The 23,189-nt window shown below is 44.1% G+C and overlaps 1 protein-coding gene across 1 annotated transcript in view; it reads right to left on the bottom strand.

Annotated features, from left to right (window-relative positions):
• LOC134527461 (folylpolyglutamate synthase, mitochondrial) overlaps window positions 1–17,998 on the bottom strand; it is an 89,059-nt gene extending 71,061 nt beyond the window's left edge. Inside the window, exon 1 of the mRNA XM_063360156.1 lies at window positions 17,819–17,998. Within this exon, the coding sequence (XP_063216226.1) occupies window positions 17,819–17,944 (126 nt within the window). The 5' untranslated portion in view covers window positions 17,945–17,998. The remainder of the gene's footprint in view (window positions 1–17,818) is intronic.
• Between the last annotated feature and the right edge of the window lie 5,191 nt (window positions 17,999–23,189).

Below are 23,189 nucleotides of genomic sequence, written 5' to 3' on the forward strand. Positions count from 1 at the left end.
CTTGATACTTCAGTATCGCCTGCATCTTTCAAGGAGGAAGGGTAGTTCGTTTTCGAGACAATAGGTAGCGTGTCACTCATCAAGTATTGCATGCATCTTTCAAGGAAGGTGGGTAGCTCGTTTCCGAGACAAACAGATAGAGTGTCACTCACCATTACTATATATCGTCTTTTAAGGTGGCTCCCTTCTTAAATATTTGAGCGCAGTTGTCCCATCTACGCAATGCATTCAATGCTGCGGAACGCACCACGCCTATACTAATTACTCGCAAACAAGATCTGTAAGAGTAGGGTATTATTACGCGATAAAAGACAAATGATAAATCTACTAATTTCATGTTGTAAATTTTGAATGCGAATTAAGTAAACTGAGTAACCAGGCTCTGAATATGCGCTTTTGCGCCATTTTCACAATTTTTTTCTATGTAAATATATTTATACGGAAAATGTAAAACATGACAATTTTCACCTTTCGCGGAAAAAAATTGTATTACCAAAACATTTATTTACGGAGACACGCGTATACGCTTAACTAGGGAAGACCCTTACGTATAAAGTATTACTGTTTTTAAAGGAATATTATACACTCCTGCGCTATTATTTATAACTTAGGGTACATACTACGACAGTTTAATTATACTAAAACTGTTAAATTTTTGGAGTCCTAGAAAGCATATTTCGTGGTTTAATGTTTCCAGAGCAAAAATTTAAATTGAATTTACTGTATGACTTATTTATATATCATTTCTATAGCTGAGTAATATGAAATTAATACTTTGAAATCAAAGGAAAGAAAGCGATAGGTTTAGTGAACGAAACTGTAAATTGTTAAATAAAACATGTTGTTCGGCAACTTAACATTTCATGGAATTATTATTATTATTATTATTATTTTATATCCACAATGAGATGTTTGTGGTAATGTTGTTGCCTTTGTATCGCTGTGACGCCTTTACGTTCAACTTCCCCTTCTCAATATACTGCAAGCCTGTAACATTTTGGTTTAGTAATTTTTATGAACATAATCTGAAGACAAGTTTATAAATACCACAAATGTATACAATAAAGTTTACTTCTGTTATGTATGTTTGCTATAATCAATAAATTTTTATTGTGTTAGCAACTTGACTTCACCGCATTGTCCCAGAACAGTTTTCAGAGATGTGAAGCTACATTGTGTAGTAAAAGAAAGTAGTTTTGAAATGGTAATGTATAAATTTATATTAAGAGAATAGATGTGGTTAACCACTTTTAATTATTGTAGTTAGCTTTGCTTAAGCCAGCCTGCCTGAAGAGAATCTACTATTATTTTTTAAGAGAATTTAATTTCGGTTAGTATCGGATTTATAATTGAGAATATTTTCAATTTAATGAGAGGAGGTTGTATTTGTTTTACTATGATATTGACGATCCTACCAAGTCACAAAAGCTCTGATAGTGATGAGAAGGATTAATTGTATCAACCTAGCCCCGGAGCAATATTATAGTCGACTACAGTAAGTCCTCGGTTTATGTCGGGGTTACGTTCCTGAAAACCATGACGTAAATAGAAACGACGCAAAATGAGCCATGTTTCATGCCACCGGCCGGCCGGAAGCGCTGGCATACAGACGTGACAACGGGCAATTTTATCAGCAAATGACAACCGACAGCGTGGGAAACAAGTCCAACTAGGACTTCTCAGCTTTATAGAATGGTTATTTAACCAGCTGCTTTATTACCTTTATTGATTGAAATATAAAAACAGATATATAGTACATACTGTACGTAAGAGCAGGAAGCGTCCCTCATGATGTATGATAAGATAAGGCGGTGAATGTGTAGCTTACGCTACATAGCATAAATTAACTGCCGAAGGAAACAAAGAATTATAAACGAATTATATACGGTATTTTGGTTAAAATAAAGATTTACGGTCATTGTAAACGACGTTATTGTGAATCGGCGACAACTTAAATTGAAACATGAGTACTCAAACATTAGCGACGTTAATCCGAAACGACGTAAATCGGTACGACGTAAATAGAGGACTTACTGTATTTTGATTTAAAAACCTTAGATGTTTATATTACTTGTATAATTATGCCACCGAGATTTTTAATTCTGATAATTGCTATAATACCTGTAAACCTGGTGACGCGATCAAAACTGTGCTATGTTAAAATTTGCAAAGATCGAACATTTTAATTGAAATATTATAAAAAAAACCTGAATTTGCTGGCCTACAATTCGTAGTATAATGGAATTGTGTAACATTTGTTGGTTTGTGAAATATATCTTGCCATTATAGCAGAATTGTGTAAGCATTCAGTCATCTGCGTAAGAACCTGCAATGATCCAGTTCTCAGTTTCCAGTCCAGTTTTCTCACATTCTCAGTTCAGTTCCCAATTCTCACAGGTACAACTATTTCACACTATAATATCAACACTTGGAAGAATTCAAGTGGCTTCAATACTCTGTATCTGAAGTTCCAGGAAGTAACATATCCTGGTCAGCATTTCATGCATCAACTGGAAACCAACAAATCTGTAAATCTTCTGTAGGATTGCTTCCACTACTTCATGACAACTCAAAAACAGTAGCAATGATTATTCATGACATGGGCATTATTCAACAGATTACAAATTTTCTACATCCAGGTCAGGGTGTTGTAATTCCTATGGATCAGCCATTATTTGCTCTTGCTAAGACTAATTAGTGGACATGGCCCAACAAATACGGAGACGATATATTTTTCATTATGTTTGGTTCACTACATATCGAACAAGATATTCTAAAAGTTTTTGGAAAGTAGATGGGAGTAGGTGGACTCAAATGTTGACTAGTGCTGGAGTAGCGAAACATGGAACTGCACAATCGTTCATAAAGGTGTCAAACATTGCTAAAACAAGATTGGCACATCAGAAAAGTGCTGCTGCATTATATCAACTTATGAATTATGCATACAAGAAACAAAATAATTTAAGCAGTGAAAACAAATGTGAGAGAAAAACATTTAGCGCATGGAAAAGTAAAAAAGTACCTCCACGCCTATGGAATACTGTGCTAAAGATAGAACTTTTAATGTTAATATTTGTGAGATCACACCCTTCAGCAAACTTCACAGCTTATGTCGACTCTTTGAAAGGGTTAACACCATGGTTTTTTGCAATGGATCATTATAATTATGCTCGATAGTTACCAGTCTACTTGAAAGTCTCCTTTTTCAGCCTAAAAATCACCCTGATGTTGACAGTGCATTCAAGAATGGTTTATTTGTTGTGCAAAAATCTGGAAATGTGTTTTCTGGAATTGGGCTGGCCAAGCCCATGAACAAAATAATGCAGTAATGGTGCAGTTGGATTACTAACAGAGTCTGCAGCCTTAAGATGATGGATGTTGGCTGGTCCTGAAATTACGCAGTTAATTACAAAATTTGAGGAATTTAATGCCACATACTGCCATCACCCGGGGTCTTGAACTCGATACCCGGGGTGAGCCTAGTAGTTGCTGGTGTTTCTGTTGAGGTGTTTGTTCTCCGGGAGGGCGCCAGGCTAGTCTTAAGCGTCTAGCCGTTGTTGTGGTGGGTCGTCGGCCCCAGCGTGCACTACTAAGCTCCTAGGCTATATGGTGGCTGAACACAATGAACACACGCACGTTTTTGAACGGATGGGAAACGCGGGGAACGGCACGTCCGTCCTAGTTGATGACCCATTGTCGACTGCCGTTGACCGCGGCCGGCCTAGGAGGGGGGGCGGCAGCGTCAGACTGCATAGGCTAGGCTAGGGGTGTGGTATCACAGCGGGGTAAGGTACTGGCGGGGTGGAGACCGGGCTTCACTGTCACAGGCGGTACAACGTCAAACGCCCCCCCCCCTGGAGAAGCCCGGTCTTTCCCTGCGAACGGTACCCCGCAGCATGGTTGCACCCCTAGCATTGGCAGCAGGTCCAGGCTGGAGGCACTTGGAGTGGCAGCAGCTGGTAGGGCCCGCGCTCTGCTCACAGGTCATCCCGCTGTGTGAACACGGGGGCTTCTTCAGCATACCGGGCGCCCCGGATTGTTCCCAGGTGATAGTCTGCGAGGTATCTCGGTGGCCGTCTGACCCGTTGGGGCCGTCCGGTCAGGTTGTCAGGTTGGCGGAGGTCAGTTTGGGTAGCTGACGTGGTCTCTTCACTTTCTGGAATCCCGGGTGCTGCCAGACCACTCGAGTTCTGGTTGGTTCGGTCCTCCTCTGCTTCCATTGCGGGTGGTGACAGCGCGTGGTCGCTGCTCCTATCAGGTGTGGTGTCTGCGCCTGTGAACAGCCTTGTTCTCATTTTTCGATGCATTTGTCGCTGTGGGGTCATTGGCTCATTGAGGCCATTATCATCCAGGTGACACGGGTGCTGGGATGGCCGGCGGGGCTGTTCGTTAGCCTCGTCGTTCGGCTCGATCACATGGACAGTGAAGTGGGCATCCTCCAGGGATGCCAGGTGGCCCCAGGCACCCCGGGTCAGTGACACAGGTGCATCGGGTTCAGTCTCGTACGGTTCGGTCACGACCGGTGGTGTACTTGGTGCCTCGTCTGCATCGAATGTCGTTTCATCCGCCGAGACATCAGTGATAATTACTCGTGGTAATCGTTTGCGTCTGAACCGTCGGCGTGAGACTTGCCCACCGTTCTGGTCCTCGTCCCCCTCACCCTCAGGGGTGGTTGGATCGTCCAGTTCTCTCCTGGGTGCTGGGTGTTCTGGTGGAGTCGGTGTTACAGGCAATTCTGGGAGCCTGTCTCCCGGGAGTTTGGCAAGGCGCAGGTCATCACGATGAATCTTCTTCACCCGCCGTCCACCTAGGCGCACGAGGTATGTGGTCTGGCCCAGGCGTCTCTGTACTGTGTAGGGGCCTCCCCAGCGGGGGGCCAATCCTGCGCAGTAATTACGTGGTGTGGCCGACAGGGGATGGACACGCACAAACACTTGGTCTCCTGCTTGTACGGTGGGTGGCATGTGGTTCGTCGTTGGTGTTATTTCCATCGCGTAGACTTTTTGCCGTTGGCGTGCTTCTTCGTGTGTGGCTGTGCGGCGGCGGTCTCGCTCTTCCGGTCCTTCTGTCGGGTGTGGTACTCCATGCGTGGCCCATTCACCGGGCAGGGGTAGATTGTGTCCCTGAACCATCTCGGCGGGTGTTCTACCAGTTGCCGCATTCACCCGACGGCGCGTGCAGAACAGGGCATCTGAAATGTGCCTGTCCCACTGCGCATGGTCTGAGCTGAGGCGTGTGCCTTCAGCTCCTGGTTGCGGCGTTCGGTGGGGTTTGCCCGCGGGTGGTATGCAGGTGTGGTGTGGTGCTGTATTTGATGGTCGTCGCACCAGGTCCTCCACTGTCGGCCCAAGAACTGGCTGCCATTGTCGGAGAGGGCTGACTGTGGGTAGCCCCAGCGCGGCAAGAACTCTTGTGCCAGGATCTTGGTGATGGTGGCAGCTCGCACATTTCGACAGGGATAGGCCTCCGTCCACCGGGTGAACAGGTCAGTTACTACAAGCAAGAACCTGTTCCCCCTCGGTGTTCGTGGATATGGGCCCATCACATCCAGTGCTATTGTCTGGAAGGCTGTGGTGGGTTCCCGTGGCCGCTGCTGCTCCTCCCCATCTCGCCGTCTTGCCTTCCGTGATTGACAGACTTGACATTCGCGCACGTACTCGCGTATATCGCTGGCGACTCCGGGCCAGTGGTAATATTGGCAAACAGCCCGCTTCGTCTGATCGGTGCCGGGATGGCCGGCTAGGTCGTGGTCATGGTAGAACCGTAGTACAGCTTCCCGGGCTTCAGGTGGTACGTACGTCTTCCAGTCCACTTGGTGTCCAGGTGTACGGCACCACACTGTCCCGTCTCGTACACACCAGGTGTCATGTTCCCCCATCGTCGCCTGTTGGCGCCGTCGATTGGCCTCTGGTGACGTCCCTTGGGCTTCCAAAACTCGGCGGTGGACGTCGGCTGCTGTACTCGGTGGTACGTTGTCTTCCTGGGCATCGGCTGTAATCCGCGTGCATGTTGCATCTGGTTGGGCTTGCCTGTTTTGGTGGCTGGGTGGCAGCATATACTCCCAGTCTTCATGGTCGGCTAGCTCGCTGTTCTCGTCTGGCTCGCGAGACAGAAGGTCGGGCAGCTGGTTGTCTGTTCCAGGGACATGTTCGACTTCAAAGTCAAAAGATTGCAGGAACAATGCCCACCGGATCAGCTTGCCCTTCCTTCCCTGCATGGTGTGCAGCCAGGTCAGGCACCTGTTGTCGGTGCGGAGCGTGAATGGTTTTCCTTCCAGGTGCAGGCGGGTACTTCTTCACGGCCCACACGACAGCCAGGCACTCCTGCTCGTTACTGTGGTAACGACACTCTGCCGAGCCGAACTTCGCACTCGCATAGTCGATGACTTGTCGGTCTCCATTTTGGTCCAGATGGAACAGCACAGCTCCCACTCCTAGGGCACTGGCATTGGTTTGCAGGTACAGGCGGCGCTCTGGGTCCACCCGTGCCAATGTGTGGCAGCTCGTGAATGCGGCCTTGATGTGGTCAAAGGCATTTTGTGCGATCGCATCCCACCTGTAGCGCAACTGTGGTGATAAAAGGTCTGTGAGTGGAACAATGATACTTGAAAAGTTGGGTATATAGCTCCTTAACCAGTTAACGAGTCCCACGAAACGTTGTAGCTGTTTGCGGGTCTTCGGCACCTCAGCCTCCGCGATTTTCTGCAGGTGGACTGGTTGTGGGCTGTTGCCTGCCGCATCCACCAAGTGCCCTAAGAACTCGACTTCCAGTGCTCCGATATGACACTTGGCTGGGGCTGCTGTTAGGTGATGTGTCGCGAGCCGCTCTAGGACGAGGGCAAGGTGGCGGATGTGGTCCTCCCATGTCTCTGAAAACACAATGACATCATCGAGGTAGGCTATGGCAATCTGTCCCACATACCCCTCTAGCACCCGCGTCATCATCTCCTGGAAGGTGGCTGGTGCGCACTTTAAGCCGAATGGCATGGCCCTGAATTGGAAGCGCCGCCCATCTGGTGTTGTAAAAGCAGTTTTACCTCGGTCCCCAGGCCGTATGGGCACCTGCCAATAGCCAGCCTTAAGGTCAAGCGTGCTGAACACTTTGGCTTGTCCTAAGCCTGCGATGGCGGCCTCGACACTGATCTGGGGCGGAGGTGAGCTGATGGTGATGGCATTCAGGGGCCGGAAGTCCACACAAAAACGCAGCGAGCCGTCCTTTTTCGGGGCCAACACCACACATGAATTATAATGGCTATTGGAGGGCTCGATGACGCCATCCCGTAACATTTCTGATACCTGCTCTCTGATGGCGCTCTGCTCTCGGAAGCCATATCCCCTGGGTGGTTCATGAATGGGTTGATCATGCATGGTTGGGATCCGATGCTCTGCCACTGTGGTGCGTTGCAGGGGGTTGGCAAGTGCAAACACATCCTGCCTCTCTTGCAGCACCTTTTCCACAGCTGCCTGATACTGCGGGGGTACATCGTGACGCAGTTGCGCCAGTGTAAGCGGTTCGCCAGGTGGTTCGGGTGCGAGCCCCGTGGCATACACTGTGTATCGCTCCCGGGTTCCCACGTGGACTCGTGCAGCCTTCAGCTCCACCACAGCATCATGCTCTGCCAGCCAGGGCTGTCCTAATACGAGGTCTTCATGCAGGTCCTCCACAACAAGGGCAAGAACTGTGGTCGACATTTCCCGAAGGTTTACCTGGAGTTCGGCTTGGCCCACTGTCATCCCTGGCCGTGTAGTGGTAGCGAGGCGCAGCTCGGCACAGTAGGGTTGGAGTGCTCCCGGGGGTACCAGGCTTGAGGCGACAAACACATGGCTCGCACCTGTGTCGACCAGTGTCGCCGTCGGCTGGCCATTCACCTCCACCGGGATGCGCAGCAGGTGGTCGTGTGGCCGGAACAGTTGGCCCAGCGTTGGTGTGGTACCTGGCATCATCCTGATAGGTGGTGGTGCAGGTGGCATTGAGGGCATTGGTCCTGTGGCCAGTGATGCCGTTGGTAAGGATGGTGCCAGTAGCACTGCTGGTGGTGTGGCTGGTGGCGCCAAGAGTGAGGTTGCAGCAGGTGATGCCCTGGCTGAGGTCATGGCAGGTGGTGCCGAGGAGGGAGTTGCAGCAGGTGATGCCCTGGCTGAGGTCATGGCAGGTGGTGCCGAGGAGGGAGTTGCGGCAGGTGGTGCCGAGGAGGGAGTTGCGGCAGGTGGTGCCGAGGAGGGAGTTTCGGCAGGTGGTGCCGAGGAGGGAGTTGCGGCAGGTGGTGCCGAGGAGGGAGTTGCGGCAGGTGGTGCCGAGGAGGGAGTTGCGGCAGGTGGTGCCGAGGAGGGAGTTGCGGCAGGTGGTGCCGAGGAGGGAGTTGCGACAGGTGGTGCCGAGGAGGGAGTTGCGGCAGGTGGTGCCGAGGAGGGAGTTGCGGCAGGTGGTGCCGAGGAGGGAGTTGCGGCAGGTGGTGCCGAGGAGGGAGTTGCGGCAGGTGGTGCCGAGGAGGGAGTTGCGGCAGGTGGTGCCGAGGAGGGAGTTGCGGCAGGTGGTGCCGAGGAGGGAGTTGCGGCAGGTGGTGCCGAGGAGGGAGTTGCGGCAGGTGGTGCCGAGGAGGGAGTTGCGGCAGGTGGTGCCGAGGAGGGAGTTGCGGCAGGTGGTGCCGAGGAGGGAGTTGCGGCAGGTGGTGCCGAGGAGGGAGTTGCGGCAGGTGGTGCCGAGAAGGTTGTGGCAGATGGCGCCATTCTCGCGGGGGGTGGGCCCCTCAGTCCCGCACCCCCGGTGGTCCATTTCCCGACTGCGGCACTGTCTGCTGCTGGCGTAGTGGTGGGGGAAGTGGGCATTCACTGTGCCAGTGATATGCCCCAGTGGCGCTACCCCATTGGCACTGAGGTGGCCGCTCATGGTTGCGTTGCGATTGGTTGTCCCGGCGGCCTGGCTGCGTGGTGATCTGGCGTGACGCCAGTGCATCCTCGATGGCCCGCTGCCGCCTGGGTGATGATTGAGGCTCACTCGGCCTGGCTTGGTGGTTGGTCACTGGTGCGCCCGGTAACGCTAGGCTGTGGTACCCCCGGTCTGTCATTGATGGGTTTCGGCGCCACACTATCTGGAGGTTTCTGTCAATGGCCACTGCCTGTTGCACATAGTCTTCTACCGAGGTATGTCGGTAACAGCGGAGGAAGGGCTGAAGCTCATCACGCAGCAGGGTGGTGACAGTCGGCAGTGCTGCCATTGATTCTGTGTTCGGCATGATCCGCCGAAACAGCTGCAGTTTGTGGGCGACAAACTGCTCCACTGGTTCCCCGTCTCGCTGCTGTCTCCCGTAGAATTGGGAGGTACACTGTACTACCGCCTCTCCTGTGTCAAAACGCTGCATGAACTTGGTGGTGAACTCCGGCCACAGCATTCCGAACTGGCCCCAGAGGCTCCACCAGTGACATGCCACGCCCCGCAGCTGCTCACTCGCACGTTCTGCCCATTCGTCAGATGGTATTCCCGCCCTCGCTAGGCACACCTCGCATTGCCGTAGAAACTCGCCCGGGTTCTCCTGCGGCAGTCCACTGAACTCCGGTAGTGTTGCTCTACCCGTGTTCGTCACCATTCGCGGTGCCCCCCATGTGGCGCTCAGGTCGGTCAGTGATGTGTGTTCCCGTGCCTGCCTTGGTTTCTGCTCGCGCTGTGCGCAGTTTGCACACTCTGTTGTTTCTAATTTATCTGATGGGTTTCCCGTGGCGGTGTGCGTGATTGGTGCTGTGGTCACTAGGGCAGGCGGTGCAGTTGGTGGTAGCCCCGCTTCGTCCTTCCCTGGCCACACAGGATTCCATTGCATTTCCCATGTGGACTTTACTGTTTCCCGCTTGATCGGGAATTTTAAGGTGTCGGGTGCGCATCGGCATGTGTTATGCCACGGTAGTGTCCCTGTTAATAGGTCCATGCCCTTAGGTAGGTAGCAGTTTGCACAGACTGTGGTTGAAATGTGTGGTAACATTTTACCGGTGAGCAATTGTGTTGTTGATGTCACTGGTAGGTGTCAGTTGATTTGGTGTAGCTAATATAATTTAGAAGGATTCGGTCGCGTAACAATTTTTACCAATATAAAAGAAATTCACACACAATGTCCGGTGCTGTTTGGTGTAGTCGGGGTGCGGAATCGTGCGCGCGCACTGGAGGGAGGGGTGGCGCGGTAGGCCGCTGCCCGGACGACCGCACAAAGAGTAGAGCGATAACTTCGGCTGGTGGGAGAAGCAGGGTGGGCCGTAACGGAGTTCTCGCGGTGCGGGGGGGAGGGGTGTGGGCCGCTGCCCGGACGGTCGCACAAAGAGAAGAGCGTTAGCTCCGGCTGGTGGAAGGGGGAGGTCGGTCTCGCTCCTTTGGAATGTCCAGAAGTGAAAGGGAGGGGAGCCCTTTGTCCGCTGTCCTGGTCGCGCCTGTCTGTCTAACCCCAATTCCTTCACACTCACGAGATGGCCGTTTCACGCGCACTGGTTTCCTTGGTGTTGGCGGATCGCGGAAAAACACTGGAATTACTAATTTTTGTCACACGCATGGGCGCCAAATGCCATCACCCGGGGTCTTGAACTCGATACCCGGGGTGAGCCTAGTAGTTGCTGGTGTTTCTGTTGAGGTGTTTGTTCTCCGGGAGGGCGCCAGGCTAGTCTTAAGCGTCTAGCCGTTGTTGTGGTGGGTCGTCGGCCCCAGCGTGCACTACTAAGCTCCTAGGCTATATGGTGGCTGAACACAATGAACACACGCACGTTTTTGAACGGATGGGAAACGCGGGGAACGGCACGTCCGTCCTAGTTGATGACCCGTTGTCGACTGCCGTTGACCGCGGCCGGCCTAGGAGGGGGGGCGGCAGCGTCAGCCTGCATAGGCTAGGCTAGGGGTGCGGTATCACAGCGGGGTAAGGTACTGGCGGGGTGGAGACCGGGCTTCACTGTCACAGGCGGTACGACGTCAATACAAATATGCACCGCACCATTAACAAACTCCAGGATTCCAAAACATGTTCGCAAGGAATGTTATTGCATTAAAAAACAAAATACAGGAACTTGGAAATCCTTTTGTAGATAAATCATAGGATTTACTCTCTTTAGAAACTGGCATTGGTGTTGTGGCAGCATATTTTCATGAGAGGATGAGACAAAGAGACAAAGAGACCAAGAGACATGTCAATTGTAGCAGGGCCTTATTAAAGTATAGACAAAAATTCCAATACTTCATGTATCTGACTGAAATTTCAGAACAGCAGCTATTTTCCGCGATATTCTTTTGGTTTAAAATAATAAATTATTCGCCCAGACAATTTGCGCAAAATTAATTTCTTCCGTTTAATTTTTATAGGATTCAAGGGTTCAAGTTGTTTCCGTTGTCTCATAAGAATAATGCCCCCTCTACACTTAGCACGAACGTTCGCGAACGTACGCGAGCGCCAAGTGTGGAGGGGTGGTTGGCATGTGATGGCTTGTGTTTGTGTTAAGTTCGTGGGCGCTCGCCTCGGTGTCTTTTTATTTTTATTTTGGAACAAGTCAAAGGAAGTAGGGCCAACACCCGTAATGTGTGCATCTACACTTGGCCTGCAAGCAGTAACCCAAGAACATGTATCGAAGTTATCTTGGTGTTTATATTTTCTTGGTAAACAACACAGAGTAAACTATAGCTGCCTGCAGTGTACCATAACTACATCAATACTCTTTATAGCAGACACTTTCAGTTCGTTCGTAACTAATTCATCTAGTTTGCTTCGGCATTGGGAATCGCGTTTGCAGGCCAAGTGAGGATGCATGGTTCATTGGCATCTGAAAAAATTTGTCTTTGTTAGCATTCGTGTTGGAATTTGAGTTAGCCTGCCAAGTGTAGAGGTAGCATAACATATGCCCATGTACTTCTGCCCCCTCCTTTTTTTCCACCACTTTTTCGACACTCCTTTTAGGCCAGCGGCTGTCTTAAGCACCTGGGTAGATAAAAAAACAGGAAAATCATAAAAAGTGTAAATAAATTAAATGAGCTTAAATCTAGCACAGAATTTTATTTCTTAATAATATATGTGGAATATTGCTCGTCTGTCTCTACTATAACCACATTGCTCTTCGGCAATCTCAATTACCAAGACCTGTAATCCCATTTCCTACCTCGTCCATTCCTCTCTGTACTATGGTGATGACATTCATGCTATTCACCGTAGCAATATATAGACATGGAAAATTTGTGCTTACAGATACACCAGTTATGTAATGGGTAGAGACTGGAAAATTTTGCGAGTCGGCTAGACTTTATCTTACTATGTTCAATGAATGCTCTGCAAGTTTTAAGCTGTTGTTGCTCAATTGCATTTCCGTTTTTACACAAGTACTCAAAATGTGATTTTATCTAATTGTCTGTTGTGGTATTTGGCATTTGTTCCTATGTCTGCACAGCGTGCGAAAGAACTGAGATACGTCACTACATTTACAAACTCAACATGATTGTACATGCGATGAGAGTATATATTGCACTAAAATTAATATATATTTCGCGTACCTAATTATAGGCTGTTATTATTAGTTAATTACTCATATTCACAGAAATGAGCTATATAGCTGGCCTTCTCAGGTATATCAATTGTAAAATATGTAATATACAATCAATGTACAAGTAATTTTAATCATTGGTAGTATTTTATATAAGGCAAGATAGAACCATGAAGAATCCTATCGTTTATTGAACTTATAAAACATGTATTTTTCAATGCGTATTCAGCCTACCAGATTTTTACGAAAAAGACTCTAGTAAGCTGTGCCAGAAATTAGGAATTTCCACAAGTTTTTTAAATTTGTTATTATAATTTTTAATTATTTTTGGATATTTTATTTTTCTTTATAATTAGTTATAAAAGGATGATTTACACTTGGTTAGGCTGGTGTACTCTACGTAGTTAAACTTTGTGCCAGTGGACCGAGGCATCTTTTCTCAAGGATCTATTTGATATTTTGCTAGTCTAATGAAGTCGTTAGCAACCCGGTTGAAATTTCTCCTGCCTGCAGTCACGTCCCGGGTTTGTAATATTAATTCCCTGCATGACTAAAATCGCATAGAGCAGCTTCTGGCCTGCAAGCTCTATTTCTTAGAGGCCTGCTGAGACTAGCTAGTCTCGGCACGAACGAGTCTCCCGTGTACCTCCGTTCCCAGCCATCTCTGCGCTTTTCTGTCCACCCTCCCCTCTCTCTCCACCCCCCTGGTTCGCAGAATTTAACCCAAGATCATTGCCCTGTGGTGAACCCCGCCAAGGCGGTGGCCTACTCCAAGGACATTCTCCCTTGTCCTACAGGACCACCCACGACATCTAGCGGCAGAAACTGTAACGTCTTCTCTTGGCGCCAGCTCGTGGAGCTGACGCCGCGACACCTGTGGCCGAGCTTGCTAACTCCCCCCTTTATGTCCCCTTTAGGCCACCAGAGTGCACCACCAGCTACGCCATAAGGCCCTATGCTTCCTCCTCGCGGCCTGTAATAGTCGATTGTTTGTTGCTTTCTGTGCCCGCCGGTAGAGAGAGCGGCAGTCGCCCTTTGGCGCAAACAACTGAAGTCGTGGCTACGACCACTTCGGGCAACTCCGGATATGTTCGGTCCAGAACCGAACCTTCCCCCTCTTTTTCCTTAGAGCCTACCGCGCGTTTTAATTAGGAGCCTTGTTCGCCATCGCCACACTCAGCACTCTGACTTCGGCTACTTACCGCGTCATCTCGGCGACCTCTGTGTTAAGAGGCTATTCGCGGCAACGGTGAAATTGTGCGAATAAGATATGTAGTCAGCTGCCTTAAGGGATGTGATCTCAGCTAAATTTCGGAAGTAGCCAGTTAGTAGAACATTTAGTACAAGTAATGTCTTAGTTAAAATTTTATTAATTTTTTTTATTTCACTTATCGATGATTTCTGTCGCGTCATCCGCGCTATTCTAGGTCCGCGCCATTTGGATGTCGGCGCGAGACATCTCCTGAGCCCTGGAGCTACACCCTGTTTGGTGAGTTATTTAGATCTTTTTCCTCCCCGAATTCCCGTTTGTTGGCCTTCGTGCCGACTGTGTTTGACTGTCTGGAAGCAGGTCTAATTCGTTTGGAATTTGGCTTGTGTTTCAGACAGGGTCCAACAGTTGGGTGCCAAAATTACACCCATCATGTTGTGTACAGCTGCATTTCCCCCTAAGAAGAGCTCCCTCCCGGCCAGATGTTCAACTGGAAGCCCCGGGTGATATTTCACATCTAACCTCCCCCTAGCGGCAACGAAACTAATTATTAAAAGCATACCAGCAAGCAGTGACTTTAAGAACTTAATCGACGAGAATATGTAAAATCAATGAGACGATTATCTATGTAATCAGCGAAAGAATCTAATAAGGTGGAATATTTCAATTTTTGTTCTGTGACAATGTTTAATTAATATAATATAAATTTTTTTGAATAATTTCGGGCCGGCTCTCCTTTTTTTTACTTGCTAAGACCTTTTATTGTGATATAGAAACAATGCCAAAACAAAACCTATTCAAATAAACCAGGGAAACCTATAGACCAAGCTACTTATGTAGTGTTTATTTATTTATCATATACCTTAATCTATTTTAACGATCCACTAGCTTCCAAGTTGCTTGTGTGCAGGGAGTATGAAATTGTCTTGTTCACCGCCTCGTGCCCCCTCTGGTAAATAACTTTATTTTTCTTAATATTTTACAACCCAGCAGTTTCCAAGTTTTTTTTTATTAAGTTAAAATAATCTAATATTGAGGCACAAGGGGCATTTCAAGGCTACGTACGATTAGAAAATAACGAAATTTCCAACTGGGCATGTATAATTATGAATATAAAAATTTACCAAAAAACAGAACACATACCATAGAAAATCCAGTGTATAATATCATTTAAAAAATTATTATTTTCAGAATACGTATTTCTAAGCACTATAGCAAAATGAAATTAACAAAGGCTGTTATATTTCGCTAAAAAAATACATTTCTTATTCATGATTGATGGAATTACAATTTTGACTGTGTAAAAAGTCTGAAAGCGAATCACGAAAGTTCGGTGCAAAAGTTACCGATTTCTGATTGGGCCAGAGAAAAAATTAAATTTTCGTGAGCGACAGCAACCATTGGCTAGAGAGACACTGCTGATATGTGCGTATAGAATTGAAATATATTAAGCTCAAACTGTTTTAGAAAAAAATCACGGGATACATAAACAAGTTGACTACACCACAAACATACTATATACCTTAACACACATAAAAATCACTTATCTCAGTCTCGTAACATATTTAAATTATGGCATGCAGTATGATCGTAGTAACAAATCCCATGTGGTATCGCAAAGTAAAATAATGAGGCCAGCAGACCTGCTCTCTCTCTCTCTCTCTCTCTCTCTCTCTCTCTCTCTCTCTCTCTCTCTCTCTCTCTCTATATATATATATATATATATATATATATATATATATATATATATATATAACGAGGTGACCTGGTCAGCCTGTAAACTGATTCTTTCCCGCCGTTGGCATTATTAACAGTTTCGTTGAGTGTATGTAGATGTAGCACAATGGGAGACGTGTTGTAACGTTGCTGGAATAAAAGGAGTACGTCGAATTTGTGATTTTTAGTCGAGTGACCACGTGTCCCTGCTCCTGAACCATGAAGCGTGTGGGACGCCTTAAGAGCCCACTGGAGCGATATTGCGTGCTAAGGGAACCGGGTCTAGCCCTACACGGGTCACGTCACGCCCTGAAGGGAGTCTCCGCCGGGTCCACGTGCCCACATCACGTGGTGGCGCCCACTCCGACATTTATTTGTTCGTTCCCTTACCTCCCTAGTAACGACAATATATTAAACACATAAAATAATAAAGAGTATGCCTTAGCTATATTTTGTGACTTGACAAAAGCCTTTGACTGTGTTAACCATGACATTTATTTAAATAAATTGCAGTTATACGGTATAGAAAATAATTTATTGTTGTTGATTAAATCATATCTATTGGATCGTAAACAGAAAGTAGGTACTAATATATGATCCACAAACTGGTAGAGAAGTGGTGTCAAGTTCAGGCGATATCAAACAAGGAGTACCTCAGAGATCTATTCTTGGTCCGTTACTTTTTTTGTTATATATAAATGACTTACCAGCATATCTGGATGATGGTACTTCATCAGTTTTGTTTGCAGATGATACGAGTATTCTTATTAATGCAAAATCCCAAACTCAACTCGAATTAAAGGCAAATAAAGTATTTAGCACTTTAATAGATTGGTTTAGAATTAATAAACTGGTCCTTAATTATGATAAAACTAATTTTGTTATGTTCTATGTAAAGAATAAAGAAATTCCAAAAATACAAATTAGACATCTAAATATAAATATTCGACAGGTTCCTACAGTTAAGTTTTTAGGGTTAGAAATTGATGATAAGTTAAATTGGAAAAATCATACTGTCATCTGTAAAAAAATTAGTGCTTCTTGTTACCTACTCACTAAGATGTCTTTCACAGTTTGTTTCTAAGGATACATTAAAATCAATTTATTATGCTTACATTCATTCTATTATGTCCTATGGAATAGTACTTTGGGGTGATTCAGTTGAATCTAAGAAAGTATTTATTCTTCAGAAAGAGCCTTAAGAATTTTGTGTAATAAAAGACCCAGAGACTCTTTTAAGTTTATTTGAGAATGAAAGAATTTTCTCTCTGACTAATCAATACATTTACAATGCCTTATCATACCTAATTGATAACATAGGGTTCTTTATAAAGAATCATGAAGTGCACAAATATAATACAAGATACCATATATAATGATAACATTCATTTACCTTCTGTATCATTATCCGTTGTTCAGAAAGGTCCCTTTGTGTCTCTGGCAAAAAATTATAACTCTTTACCTAACCAATTTAAAGTATTAAGCTTCCAAGATAAAAGGAAATTTAAGGTTAATGTAAAGAAATATTTACATAAGAATTGTTTTATAATATCAATGAATATTTTAACTCATGTAGTTCTTTTAAAAATCATTTATAATTTATATAGGCAGAGGTGCCCCCCCCCCCCCCCCCCTGAAATTTGTTATGCCATTTTCTCAATGATTTACTCAATTATTTTCTAATATTATACTTTTTAGTATTATATTTTATCACATTTTGCATTAATTAAAACTGATTTTCTAATAATAATAATTTTAGTCATATCAGGTAATATTTCCATCCTGAACCGACCGATGCCAAATTGCTTTTGTTGAGGAAAGTGCGGGGTTGCCAATTTGATTTACAAGATCCCTTTCAATTATCAAAGCACCAGAAACGTATTTTCACATTAGAAGCTATAATTATGTAAATAATATATACATTTATCTCGTCTTTAAACCACTCCCCCCCCCCCCCCTGAAATTTTAATGACGCCGTCTGCGTCGTTACCCCCCCTTATGGGCACCCCTGATATAGGTAGTTGTTAATTAATATGGTGTGGTATGTTGTCTTTTTTGTATCATGTTTGTATTGTGATTAAAATTTGTTAATATGTCGTATTTGTTTTTATCAATTTGTAATCTTTGTTATAATTTATATGCAATTATTGACGTTCTCTATACCCCAATTGTATTTACATACATGTATACAGAGAGATGTAATTAAATAAATAAAAATGAATATATGCACCCAACATAAACTAAGTCAAATCTAGATCTCAACCATTATTTCTAACCACAGCATTACTCAAGGCTGCATTTTATCGGATAATATTATGGATTTACAGAATGCATCATTTCCACGAATAATAATTATATTCGATTTGATAAGCAAGTTTAGTACTCAAGCCGGATGCTTTACCTCATATTCCAAATCATTTTCGCTCTCGCATTTTAACGTTCCATTGTGAAGACTTGCCATTATACTCCCTTGTCTACGCAAAAGCTGAATCATTTCCCGTACGCATAACCGCCTGTTTAAAACCATTACTATCCGGCGCAGCAAATACGATGACCTTGATAAGCGATTAGCATTACTAACCACGTGTTCGCTGTCTGGCTCAAAGAGTATTGAAGTAAACAGAGATTACACTCAAAGACATGGAGGTTAGAAGTTAGGGAGTAGTTGTTTGGCGTGGATTCTGAAGTCATTTCGCTTTTTGGGACACGCCACTAATGCAACCAAAACAAACGGAGAATACAAGTTGGAAATTGTGTTTAAAATGAAATAAAACAATGTCGCCTTGTGCTTATGGTTGTACAAATAGGCTAGCGAAAAAGCAGACTGGAATCACATTTCACATGTTATCTGCATGAAACCATAATATATTTTCCATTGATTTTTGATGTCCAAATTATATAATTTACGTGATGTCTTGTTATTAGTTAATAAATTATAGTTTTTACTTCAGTAAGTCTTGTTTAGTAGTTGATTTCGCATAATTTAACCCGATTTTAAATTTGCAACACATTTCTTAATACATGTATTACCAGCTTGCTTGTACCAAAGCCCAATGTACCAATTTTATCGTCAACGATTATAAGACTAACTTAAAAAATATGGCGAGGAAATGGATGAGAAGTGATTTAATCTGTAAAACATTTCATTTTAAAGTTTAATGCCGCATGGTTTAGTATCATTTTGTTCTAAAATTGCCTCTGCGTAACTTTTCGTAATTAAAGTAATAAAGTGCTTAAAGTAATAAAGTACCCGTAATCAATTTCGAAAACTTTTCTTTCGAAGTATAATCTAATATTGATAGTGTTTGATTAGACTAGGTTAGTTACATTAAAAGTACTTTAAAACACTGGATTGTTGGTTAGGTTAGTAAGGCTACATTAAAAATGCTGAAAATATTTTTAGTGTTTTTCAGGAATTACCTACCAATTTAAGATGTAGCTATCATGACCTAACCAACCGTTCAATTATTTCACAGTATTTCTAATGTAGCTAACATTAACCTATTTAACCATCCACCCTATTTCAAGTATTTTGAATGTAGCTAAAAAATTCTCTAATTTCTTAGTCACTTAAGTATATTATACTATACTGCTGCTAAACTTCTTCGGTGTGTTCTTACTGCTGGTGCCAGTACCATTAATAGTACTCGTTTATTTATATATAGACCCTTTTGTTGTGTGTGTGTTGTCGGGACGATATACACTGGCTGTCATCTATTTTTCAAAATATATATATAGACATATATATATGTGTCAATAGTACTGTTATGCTCTTGTACTCTGACCCTTAGAAACATGCAAAAAAAAAATGTTATTTATCATAAAACACACACTCTTGGACACAGGTAGCTAGGTAACATATATCAACACATAGGGATAGAATTCAGGTTTTTATTAATAATAAAAATTGCTATTCATCAGGGACAACTAACATATGTGTAGAGATAAAAATCAATATTAATATAATTAGATAAAAAAAATCACAGAAAAACAATCCTAACGATACTGAACATGACTCGTGGATATGCGCTTATGTAAATTAAAACATCAGGAAAATACGTAGCACACATGAATCGTTCAGAAAAGTTCGTTAGTGTATGTTCAGAAAATAAATCAAATGATGTTTTTACGGACGCATTCTTACATACCAGAAAATGTTTGAAATCATAGCACAATTAATAATTAGTATGATTACTATTTATGTTTATTTTTGGGTTCGTATTTGCCTTGGCTTAACTCAGTTTATATGGTAGAGACACGAAACTTGTACTCCCATTTCACCTCTGGGTATCACAAAATAAAATAATAATTTAAATCTTGGAACTAATAATTCATGACGTAGTTCAGGATAATTGACACTTTTTACGTGAAAACAAATCAGTTTGTCGTCAAATCGGAGTTATTTACGACGAAATTACATACAGCTGGGTATGTCTATGGGCGATACAAAATGCAATATCTTTACTTACAGATTTTCACTCCTAATAACATATCCGTCAGAATATGCCCTTATAATCTTACACATTATTTATTTATACGTCGTTTAAGCTCATCCTGAGTGTCGGATGGCATAATCTAGCTAGCTATATTTCAAATTTAAAATAGGCCTCGCGCCTTTGCGTCGGCATCAGACGCCTTCATACAACCAACCTCTTAATTAATACGTTCTAGACGCCTCACATCTAAAACACGGCCTCTCATTGGCCGAAACCAAAATCGGTTAGCGTAATTTACAATATAAATACCGTAAATAACACTTATTAATACAATTGAAAACACAAAAATGCGGTAAATTTAAAACGAAAATTTCCAACAATGAAAATTTCTTTAAGTAATACCCCGAATAAAATCATCGTTTATTCGTTAAGTTCATTAGTCCTTAGAGGGGTATACTCAATTGGCTGTCCATATAAGTCCATTTCAGGTCATAGAGCATAGCTCTCGTAGATATACATAATTAATAAAAATATATTTAAATAACTTTTGCGGGCGAACAATATACAAATTAAATAATAAAATTTCATAATAATAATAATAACAATCAAAATAATAAGACTTTATAAATAATAGTATCATTAAAATAAGTCATAACTTTCTGTGCATTATGAAAATAGTAACAGCACAATATAAAAGAATATATTTCGTGCACATTTTTATCCTACAGTATGTTCAAATGAAGTTGCTAATGTGAATGGCGAACTTCTGTGAACTTCGAAATTATCTGGACCACGGAAAGGACTGGTGTGAACTGGTTGCCATGCTACATGGTTAATTCCTAAGCAAATGTTGAAAACACTCAAGAGTATCTTTTATGTTGCTATAGGTTACTAATGTAAACAATCATATGCAATATTTTAAAATAATTTTAATGTAGCTAACCTAACCTAAACGACCATTATCACAATATCACAAATTTGTAAAACTTAAACTCAACATGCATTAATGCGTGCTTGCCGTCGTCCGGGGTCTCGGGCTCGAGTCCCGGTGCGGCTCCTAGCGGGAATGGCTGTTGTCGATGTAGTGTTTCCGGGTGGGCGCCAGACTAGCTATGTTTCTAGTCGATAGGTGGGTCGTGGGGTCGATTGCCCTGCGTGGCCCACTAGGACCGTCGGCGGTGTTGTGTGGGATATGTGGAATTCCCTACTTGGCGGTGGTTGGGAGTCGTATGGTTAATTGATTAGGCGCTGAAGTAGTGCAACAAATGACGTGCGTCGTTTATTCGTGTGACTGTGGGTTTGGTGTAATACCGTTGATTACACACCACGTCGTACAGAGGGTGACGTCACACAATACAGAAGTTACACAATTACACAAAGTTAGTCTGAAAAGTTACGTAATAAGGCGTGGCACAAGTTTACAAAAATGTTACGTGATGGTGCGTTGCACAAGTTTACTGAATGTTACGTGGTGGCGCGTCGCACAAGTTTACTAAAAAATGTTCCAGGTTCAAGGCGTCGCACAAAATTACTAAATGTTACATATTAGCGTGGCACTAGGCAGCTCTGAGCCTGGTTACCGAAAAGAGGGGTAAGGGCGATTGGAGGCGGCCAATCCCGTATATCAATGTCTCGAGGCAGTGTTCGCGTCCACTGTAGTGGAGCACGGACCGCAGCTAAATTCGTCCAAGTTCCCTTATGGGGTGGTGTCAGCGCCGGGGCGATTGGTTTTAGTTCAAGTTCTGTGGTTCGGGAGGCGGCCCGTGCCATATACTGAAACTACCCAGCAGACCAAGTGTGGTGCAGGGGGTTTTAAAATTTATGCAGCCGGATTAAGTCCTGGACCGAAAATTGGACCGGGTACGCAAGGAGAGATTAGTAAAAAGAGGTTTCGAGGAAGTGACTATAATTACCAGAAGTGAGTTCAATGCAGCAATAGATGATGTCTCTCCGTGGGACGTGCATCCGCCCCGGTCCACGAGTCGCGCTGTACTGGCGTGATGTCATGGCGTCCGGACGAGGCTCGGTGTCCCTCGCGCCAGGGTTGACCTCATTACGTTATTTTCTAATGTGACATGTTAATAAGAGATTTTAAGGGCGCTAAATTCCTACATTATTATTAAGGCTAAATTAACATTACTCATCCCTTCTACAATTTAGAGTTAGTATGTTTACGAATTATGTCCTTTAAATTGTACGTCACACCAGAGACTGTTCGTCTCTCGCCGGACTGCTCCGGTGGGGGGTAATAACGAAACACAAGGGGTTAATAATTATGTCACATGGTTTAATTAACTAATCTAGGCAGAAGGCCGCCAGGGGGACACTCACACATGTAACGACACCTTTACACACGTGAGTGCCCGGGCACTCTTACGTCGCACTTTCGTTAATCAACTTTTAATTTATGCGTAATATTGTTTTATATTCTGTGTGTGTTTTAGCAACGTGTTCGGCTGTAATGTCGGTCTGTTTATTATGGGGCCGGGTTCTACCTTGGTTGCTGGTGGCTCGCCTGACTCGGGTGGGCCATGGCTAGGGGCGCGTTCGGTTAGCGGGGTTGGATTTTAGAGGTTGCAGGTCGGGCTTTAGGGCGGCCTTCGGTCGGACGACGTCAGCCATAAAATGGTCTGTTGTGAATGTTAGGTTTGTCCATATGCATGACATGTCCCCATTGAATAATCATATTGTTTATTTAACAAAAGCAGTTTCTGATAAGTATGTTAGCATAAGGTTCAATTATTTTGCTAAGAATATAATAGAATCTAGTGATTCTGTTCAAAAAATGTTTACGAAAAAATTTTTGTTTAAGGGTCAATGAGAATTTTTGCAGTCAAACTTCTAGTAGCTATGTATGTATTCTTCCTTTTGAGCTTCAAGAGATATTGTTATTCCATTCAATAATAACTGTTTTACATATTACAAATCAGAAACATAAGTATTTTTTGTATTTATATGCAGTCTTAGTAAGTATTGATTGGTTATTGCTACATACTTAGTATTTATGTGTGTCATCAAGTAAGGGAAACCAAGAAAAAGCTTGACAAAAATAATTAGATTTCCTAGAAAAAATTTCTATGAACTAATGAATGAATATGAATATTAGGGAAATTGGCCCCTATGAGAACAAAAAACACAAAAATATAATTTTCGAGATAAATATATCTTCACTATCCTGTATGGTAGCATTTTCTAATCCTCACTGATATCAAAGAAGCTTAAGGCACTGACGCCGACCGCCAATGCTCCTCTATGTCGCATAGACCGCTATGCCTCATCAACGTCTCGCAAAGGCGTGTGCACCGAACGCGCTCGTGTGCGCAACAAAGTGTAGTT

Source organism: Bacillus rossius, chromosome 1, assembly GCF_032445375.1.
Source record: "Bacillus rossius redtenbacheri isolate Brsri chromosome 1, Brsri_v3, whole genome shotgun sequence".
NCBI classification, from domain to species: Eukaryota; Metazoa; Arthropoda; class Insecta; order Phasmatodea; family Bacillidae; genus Bacillus; species Bacillus rossius.